The 8,912-nt window shown below is 45.2% G+C and overlaps 1 protein-coding gene across 1 annotated transcript in view; it reads right to left on the bottom strand.

Annotated features, from left to right (window-relative positions):
- LOC143288492 (unconventional myosin-XVIIIa-like) overlaps nucleotides 1–8,912 on the bottom strand; it is a 195,818-nt gene continuing 186,906 nt past the window's right edge. The window contains exons 35-38 of the mRNA XM_076597058.1: nucleotides 7,221–7,406; nucleotides 4,872–5,014; nucleotides 3,418–3,554; nucleotides 1–2,681 (exon numbers count right to left, since the gene is read on the bottom strand). Coding sequence (XP_076453173.1) covers nucleotides 2,665–2,681; nucleotides 3,418–3,554; nucleotides 4,872–5,014; nucleotides 7,221–7,406 — 483 coding nt within the window. The 3' untranslated portion in view covers nucleotides 1–2,664. The remainder of the gene's footprint in view (nucleotides 2,682–3,417; nucleotides 3,555–4,871; nucleotides 5,015–7,220; nucleotides 7,407–8,912) is intronic.

Here is an 8,912-nt window from a genome sequence, read left to right as displayed (position 1 = left end):
AATACTACAAGGTGCATAGAACACTACAGAACAGGGAATACTACAAGGTGTAGAGAACACTACAGAAAAAGAAATACTTCAGAACCAACTATGAAACAGGAAATACCCTCAAGATGTAGAGAACCTGATAGAACAGGGAATACTACAGGTGTAGAACACTAAATAACAGGGAATACTACAAGGGGTAGAGAACACTACAGAACAGGAAATACTACAGGGCACAGAACACTACAGAACAGGAAATACTACAGGGCACAGAACACTACAGAACAGGAAATACTACAGGGCACAGAACACTACAGAACAGGAAATACTACAGGGTGTAGAACACTATAGAACAGGGAACAGAAAGCGTACAGAACACTACAGAGCACTTCCAGGCCAAGAGAACACTGAGGAACATGGACACTACAGGGCACAGACACTACAGGGCATATTAGAGCAGCAGGCCACAGGAAGGCCAGACAGAACCTGGCCACAAGGCTGGCCACACTCCTCAAGGAATGGCAGGGCTGGGGTGTTGGGGGTGGGGGGTGGGGCGCTGTAGTTCAGGGAAACGCAACCCACACCAGTTCTCATTCTCCGTCCTCTAACACACGCTGCCATCTGCTGCTCTCACTGCGCTTGCCACACTCTCTTTCTCTTCTGCTCGAAGTAGGAAATTTGTATTTCATTTTTCTCTTCGCTCTCACTCTCTCTCTCTCTTGTTCATATTAAAAACAAGTCAATTTCATTTGTTTAGTTCCACTTTCCACAGACCTCTCCCCAGCAAATAAAAATAAAAATTTAAAAAAAAAGCAAACAGTTTTACTTCAGCAGTAGGCCATTGCACACATGTTAAAAAACAACTAAACAAGCAGACGTGAGAGAGAGAGAGGCAAACAGAACAACTGCTCACAGGGTGATCTGTTACAGACAATGTAATACAACAGAATATCATGGTCACTGCACTCCCCTTGGAACGGTGACAGACACAGCGACAGGCCTGGAGTGAGGAGCTGATCTGATGCCTCTCTCTCTCTCTCTATCCCTTGTCCCACATGTTCCGACAAAAAGAAGACAAAGTTTCAAGTCCATGAACGCTGTCAAAAATATTTCCCCCCAAAAAAACCGTCCACAACAAGCTTCACAGTACAGGGAATGAAGAGGCCGAGCTGTTCACAACAGGGGGCTGAAATCCCCCGCAATGCCAGCTGCAGCCTTGCTGCCCAGATCGCTGTGAAGCCACCCAACCATTCATTCATTCATCACTTCAACTCTCTCACTTCTGCACACAAACTGCCCACTGTCCTACACATAGGAAATAAAAAGGGGGAACAGGTTTCTGGAAGAGGGGGTGGATGGGGGTAGGCATGGGGGGGGAGGGGCAGAAGAACAGCATTTTGTAAAGCGACAGATATTGGACCCATCTGAGATGCTCTGTGGGCTGAGTAAAGTAACCCACATCAGATGAAGAAAGTGATATGAATTCAGTTCACAATCAACACGATCTGTACACAATGCTGAAATCCGGTTTGGTCAGAGGGGTGAGCAGCACTTTCTAAAAAATAAAAACAAAAAAAGGGTTGAAGAGTATCAATCAAAACTTGCGTTCTTTCCCTCCCCCAACAGTGTCCTCTCAACCAGCCCTCCCCGACAGATGGAGAAACAAAAAAAACGGGAAATAATCTGACCGCCCACAGTTCAACAGATGTACAGTTTCACAACAACCTTCAGAATGAGGATCTGCTCCGCTGTCCCTACCCCGCACACTTTGCCTTCATCATGTTTGTCGACAGGAACAACTGTCTTCCACTCCGTATCACTCTTCACACACTTCAAATTACACTTCCATCCATCACTCCATGTCAAAACATCTAAGTGCAGTGTTTCTGCTTCCAGTTCCATCTCTTACCAACTACGTATTCTACATAAATTCCCAGTAACTTTTTTTTCAGTTCCAAGTTTTATCCTGTCATTTCGATGGACCGAAAAATCTGGATATGCACACTTCTAGTCAGTCACTACGAAATCTACACACCAAACGTTTGTTTACTCAGTTCAATCTGTCACTGCTAACGCTAGGGACAAAAATCTTGGCACACAATCCATGAATACTCAGGGGAAGGCTTCCATGCTGGGTCGACTTCACAAGGTGCTTGGTTTCTCAAGACGGACGAAAAAGGTATGCATGTAAGTGTGACTTGAGAACGATACGTTCCACTTCCCTGGGAAACTGCTGAAGACGTCTCCATGTTCTCTGCCTGTCCTTTCTTTACAGTGCACAGCACACTGTCCGCTGTACCACAGCAACACAAAATCCAGCCAAGGTTCACACAACACACACACAAAAAAAAGCCACACCCAGTTTTTAACCAGCAGAGAAAACGTCCGATGCTAATTCACCAGCTTCTTGTTGTTCAGACGATGAAACAACCAGCAGACAAACTGTCCCCAGGGACTCAGCGAGGAAGTGGAAAGAAAGACGTTGCTGGGACCAGAGGCTGATGGTTTCACGATGCTGTCGTTGCTGCTGCCACGTACCCTGTGCAGGACCGGTGTGTGTGTGTGTGTGTGCGTGGGCAGCAGTCACACAATGAAAGGAGGACGGTAGGGACGATGACGAAGGGGGTCTGGGGTTTGGCGTAGTTGGGTGGTGGCTATGGCAGTGTGTTGTCGCTGCTATCACGCCTCCGACAAGCCTGCAGACATAGGTAAAAAACAGGACCAATGTTTGTTTTCTGGGCTTTGGAAGAAAATGGCAATGGAAGATACAGTGAGTAGTAGGGGAAAAAAAAGTTAAACCTATTGTCTGCAGTAGGTTAAAAACAGAATTAACAATTAGATTATATATATATATATATATATATAAAAAAAACAGAAAAAAAAGTTAAATCTCAAACCAGTAGTGAAAAATGTAGTCAGCAGTAAGTAAATATCAGTAGGAAAAGTAAAAAGAATGGTATTCATAGGTGTAAAAACACATGTACAGAGAAAGCAAGAGAAAGTGTAGGGTGGAAATAGAGAGGGGAAGGTAAGGAGCCATTCTGGAAAGTGGTAAGAGTTAAGGTCACACTTGGAAAGAGCTGAGTGTTGAAGGTTTGATGGCAGAGAAAGAGCAGTGACCAAATGCGGAGTGTTCCAATCTGGGTATGCGGAAACAGTGACTGATCGACCTGAGGCTTAATGCAGAGAGTGAGATGGGGCGTGGAGGTGTAGGCAATCACTGAGATAGGGATACAGGATAAAAGAATACTTCATTATCTCTAAAAGAGAGAAAACTTGTTGACACGTTTGGTGACAAAAAAAAAAAGGCGACACATGTATAAGCTCCACAGAACGACACAATGTCCAACCATGTCCTTACATGGGCTGATCCACGTTCCAATAATAACAATAATAACAACAACAACAATCACCCAAGGCCAGCAAACTGACCGTTTTCAGCAGCGACAGTGGCGTGGCGGTCACTGCGAGGGCTGGAGAAGGTGGAGCTGGTGCGGAGTGATGCCCCCTGCTGGCTGCCCAGATAGGAGTCCAGGTCTTCGTTATCATCATCCTCTGAGTCCAGGTCACTGCACACACACACCACTGACCTTAGGTCACTGCACACACACCACACTGATCTTAGGTCACTGCACACACACACCACACTGACCTTAGGTCACTGCACACACACCACACTGACCTTAGGTCACTGCACACACACCACACTGACCTTAGGTCACTGCACACACACCACACTGACCTTAGGTCACACCACACACACACCACACTGACCTTAGGTCACTGCACACACACCACACTGACCTTAGGTCACTGCACACACACCACACTGACCTTAGGTCACTGCACACACACACACACACACACACCACACTGACCTTAGGTCACTGCACACACACACACACACCACACTGACCTTAGGTCACTGCACACACACCACACTGACCTTAGGTCACTGCACACACACCACACTGACCTTAGGTCACTGCACACACACACACCACACTGACCTTAGGTCACTGCACACACACCACACTGACCTTAGGTCACTGCACACACACCACACTGATCTTAGGTCACTGCACACACACCACACTGACCTTAGGTCACTGCACACACACCCCACACTGACCTTAGGTCACTGCACACACCACACTGACCTTAGGTCACTGCACACACACCACACTGACCTTAGGTCACTGCACACACACACACCACACTGACCTTAGGTCACTGCACACACACACCACACTGACCTTAGGTCACTGCACACACACCACACTGACCTTAGGTCACTGCACACACACCACACTGACCTTAGGTCACTGCAACACACCACCACACTGACCTTAGGTCACTGCACACACACACACCACACTGACCTTAGGTCACTGCACACACACACACACCACACTGACCTTAGGTCACTGCAAACACACCACACCTGACCTTAGGTCACTGCACACACACCACACTGACCTTAGGTCACTGCAACACACACCCCACTGACCTTAGGTCACAACACACACACACCACACTGACCTTAGGTCACAACACACACTACACTGACCTTAGGTCACTGCACACACACCACACTGACCTTAGGTCACTGCAAACACACCACACTGATCTTAGGTCACTGCACACACACCACACTGACCTTAGGTCACAACACACACACCACACTGACCTTAGGTCACTGCACACACACCACACTGCACATAAGTTGACCTGGGAGAACGGAAAAACCTCCACCCTTTACCCACCAGGTGCTGTTACTGAGATTCAAACACGGGACCCTCAGATTGAAAGTCCAACGCTTTAACCGCTCGGCTGTAACAACCCCTTGGCCTAAAGTGAAACAAAGCATCAGGCCGGTCACTCACCTGTCGTCCAGCTGCAGACTGTCGTCATCAGAGTCCAGCTCATCCTCCAGGGCGGCCTGCAGGTCTGCGATCCTCTTGAAGGCCAGCTTCAGGTCGGCACGGCTCTGGGCCAGCTCTGCTTCCAACGTCTCCATCTCGTTTTCCTGTTGGTGGACATCGCCATCATCATCGTCGTCATCATCGTCATCATCATCATCATCGTCGTCATCGCCATCATCATCATCATCGTCATCATCATCGTAACCACGGCTGCTCAGCCGAGCACAAAATCCACCTCTTTAGTTTCCGAGCAGCGTCTAGCGTCTGGGGTCAAACTTTTTTTAATGCCAGACTTTCCCACCACACTCTGCATTGGCCGGCGCATTCACCGCGGTATTTCTGGCCCCGCGTGCCAAACCTGGACACTGCCTTCTTTGTTTCACTTGGCCCCGCAGCCCCTGCCCCACTTTTCTCATGCTTCCACAGCATCCACACATTTCCTGCAGCGATTACACTCACCCTGCTCTCCATGCCCCTGCTGCTCTGCACTCACCATGCTACAGTGTGTTCATTTAAACACTTGTTGTGCTGACAAGAAAAAATCTACAACTCAAAAGGGTGGGCTGATCTGCATGCAGGCATGCTAAATGTTCTGGTGATTTTTTACGATTTCATTGTAATAAGCGTATGTTTTCTTAGAGAGGGATTTAAATTTTACGATTTTTGCGATCATGTTTCTGCTTGACCTTCTCTTCTCTTTCTTCATGCATGTTTCAACTGTTGCCTGCAACAATTGCTATGTAAGAAAATATATTGTGTTTGGAGTCAATGGAAAGCTCATTTTGCATTCTTTGTAGAAACCCACTTCTTTTGTCGTTATTTCCAATCCATCCGGGAAGATGATGCGCAAAAGAAACAAAGCAGATTTACCGCTGAACAAGCGTACAGCGAGTTCCGCTGGCACGGCCTGTTTGTCAGCCACGTTTATTTATATCCATGCCCTACTTCCTGGGTTCATGAACTTTCGCTGGGCCAACTAAAGTGCCAGCACTGAACATCCGTGTAACAGCACAATAACAATAAGAGAAGAGTATATCCTGTGAGTCAGTTCTGCTTGTCGACCCTCTTCACTCCTTCCTCACTGCATCCTTTAACCTCTGACTCTCAAACAAAAACAAACAAATGAAAAAAACCCAAAAAAAAAACCCCAAAAACCAAAAAAACCCCAGCCCAAACAAAACAAAACAAAACAAACTAAAACAAGAAACAATAAAAAAAATTTTTTAAACCACTGTTGGTGCCCGCCCTCTTCTCCCTCCCTCCTCACCCTCTCCTTGAATCTCTGACTGGCGGAAAAAAAAAAAAGAGAGAAAAAAAAAGGGAGAAAACAATATTTGTATTTCTTTTTATCACAACAGATTTCTCTGTGTGAAATTTGGACTGCTCTCCCCAGGGAGAGCGCATCGCTACACTACAGTGCCACCCATTTAAAAAAATTTTTTTCCAGCATGCAGTTTTATTTGTTTTTCCTATCGAAATGGATTTTTCTACAGAATTTTGGCAGGAACAACCCTTTTGTTGCCATGGGTTCTTTTACATGTGCTAAGTGCATGCTGCACACATGACCTCGATTTATCGTCTCATCTGAATGACTAGCGTCCAGACCACCACTCAAGGTCTAGTGGAGGGGGAGAAAATATCGGCGGCTGAGCCGTGATTCGAACCAGCGCACTCAGATTCTCTCGCTTCCTAGGCAGACGCGTTACCTCTAGGCCATCACTCCACACACACAATAAAGAGAGAGAGAGAGAAAAAAAAATCTTTGGCACCCTCTTTTGTCACTTATATCGCCTTCTCCATAACCACTGACTGGCAAAGCTAATAATAAAAAGAAAAAAAACCAGGAAGCAGCAGCATTGATACCTGTCCTGCTCCTTCCTCACCATCTCTTTGAACCTCTGACTAGCAAACAAACAAACAAACAAACAAAACAAAACAAACACAAAAAAGAGAGCATCAGCACCCTCCTACCTGACTGCTCTGCTTGAAAATGTGGTATGGAAAATGAAAAGTGCCAAATCCTGGGGCACCATAAAAAAAAATAAAATTAAATTAAATTAAAATGCGTAGTCAATGCCCTTCGCCCTTCCCTTATTCACACCTCCCTCCCTCCTCATCTTCTCCTTGAAAATGTGGTATGGAAAACAAAATGAGTCAAAATCTTGGGGCACCATCAAAAAAAAAAAAAAAAAAAAAAGCGCCGTCAATGCCACTTCACCCTCTCCCCTCATTCACTCCTCCCTCCCTCCATCCCCTCTCCACCTCCCTCCCTCCATCCCCTCTCCTCCCCTGCCCCTGCCCCTCCCTCACCCTCTCCTTGAACTTCTGGCTGGCCTCCATCTCCTTCTTCTGTGCGTCGGCCAGCTCCTCCCTCAGGTCCCTCAGCTGTTTCTGGGCCCGCTTGGACACCTCCTCCGCCGCCGCCCGGCTGGCCGCCACGTCCTCCTTCTCCGAGCCCAGCTTCTCCATCTGCTCCTTCAGCCGGCTGGTCTGGCTCTGTGGACAGTGGAAGGGGGGGGAGGGGATGGGGGGGGGGGGGGGTGGGAACGGTCAGTGTGTGTGTGTGCTGGAGTTCTCTAAGATGGTTGTCAGATTAAATTAGAAATACAATAAAACTTTGCTCACATGCTGTCCACTCATTAAAACTTGTTCTTCGTGAAATAACTTCAAACGCAGACACAGACACACACACATATATATATATGTATTGTATTGTATTGTATTGTATTGTATTACCCTTTGGTCGCAACAGATTTCTCTGTATGAATAACAGCAACAACAACACTAACAACAGAGAAGTATCGGCGCTGACAGAACCTTCACACAAAGGGAAACAACAAACTGCAGCAGCAACAACAACAATAACAACAACAACGCTAAAAAAAACCCAACAAACTCACAACAAAGAAACCAAACTTGTGAACGTTCACAGAAAGAAAAACAACAACAACAACAACAACAACAAAACCCAACAAATCACAACAATGATGTCAATGAAGAATCAATGATGCAGGGCTCTAACAACAACAACAACAACAACAAAACCCAACAAATCACAACAATGATGTCAATGAAGAATCAATGATGCAGGGCTCTAACAACAACAACAACAACAACAAAACCCAACAAATCACAACAATGATGTCAATGAAGAATCAATGATGCAGGGCTCTAACAACAACAACAACAACAACAAAACCCAACAAATCACAACAATGATGTCAATGAAGAATCAATGATGCAGGGCTCTAACAGAAAAAAAAAAGAGAGGCAAGGCTTTCAAGACTCACTTGTGATACACTTTAAAAAAAAAATCCAAGCTTTTTATGTATTGAGTATAATTTCAAAATGTAATGTTTAAGATGAGAAAGATCAGTTTAAAGCAAACTATGTCCCCTGGCTTTAATTACAGAGTAATTTCCCTTCTTTACTATCTGCACCAAAAACGTTTGCAAAATAAAAAAAACTTCCATGCTTAGCAAAATAAGTTCCTATTTGAACAAAAAATAATACTAATGACTGCTCTTGTTGTTGGGTCAGAATATCAGATCAAAGTTCCAAGTTTAGAGAATACAAAAAAGATAAATATAACAGTAAATGCAGTTTGCATATAATTAGGCTTCATTTAAAAAAAATTTTTTTGTGTGCCCATCTCAGAGGTGCAATATTGTTTTAAACAAGATGACTGGAAAGAACTGAATTTTTCCTATTTTTATGCCTAATTTGGTGTCAACTGACAAAATGTTTGCAGAGAAAATGTCAATGTTAAAGTTTACCATGGACACACAGACGCACAGAGACAACCAAACACCAGGTTAAAACATAGACTCACTTTGTTTACACAAGTGAGTCAAAACCAACCCACCAACTATCAACAACACTTCCAACAACAACATAACACTTCCAACAACAACATGACAATGACAACACAACCCACCAACTATCAACAACACTTCCAACAACAACATGACAATGACAACAAAGGATGCATGTCACTGACAG

This window comes from Babylonia areolata, chromosome 12, assembly GCF_041734735.1.
Source record: "Babylonia areolata isolate BAREFJ2019XMU chromosome 12, ASM4173473v1, whole genome shotgun sequence".
In the NCBI taxonomy this organism is placed as follows: Eukaryota; Metazoa; Mollusca; class Gastropoda; order Neogastropoda; family Buccinidae; genus Babylonia; species Babylonia areolata.
The sequence above is the reverse complement of the archived record's forward strand: the minus strand, read 5'-3'. Positions and strand labels throughout refer to the sequence as shown.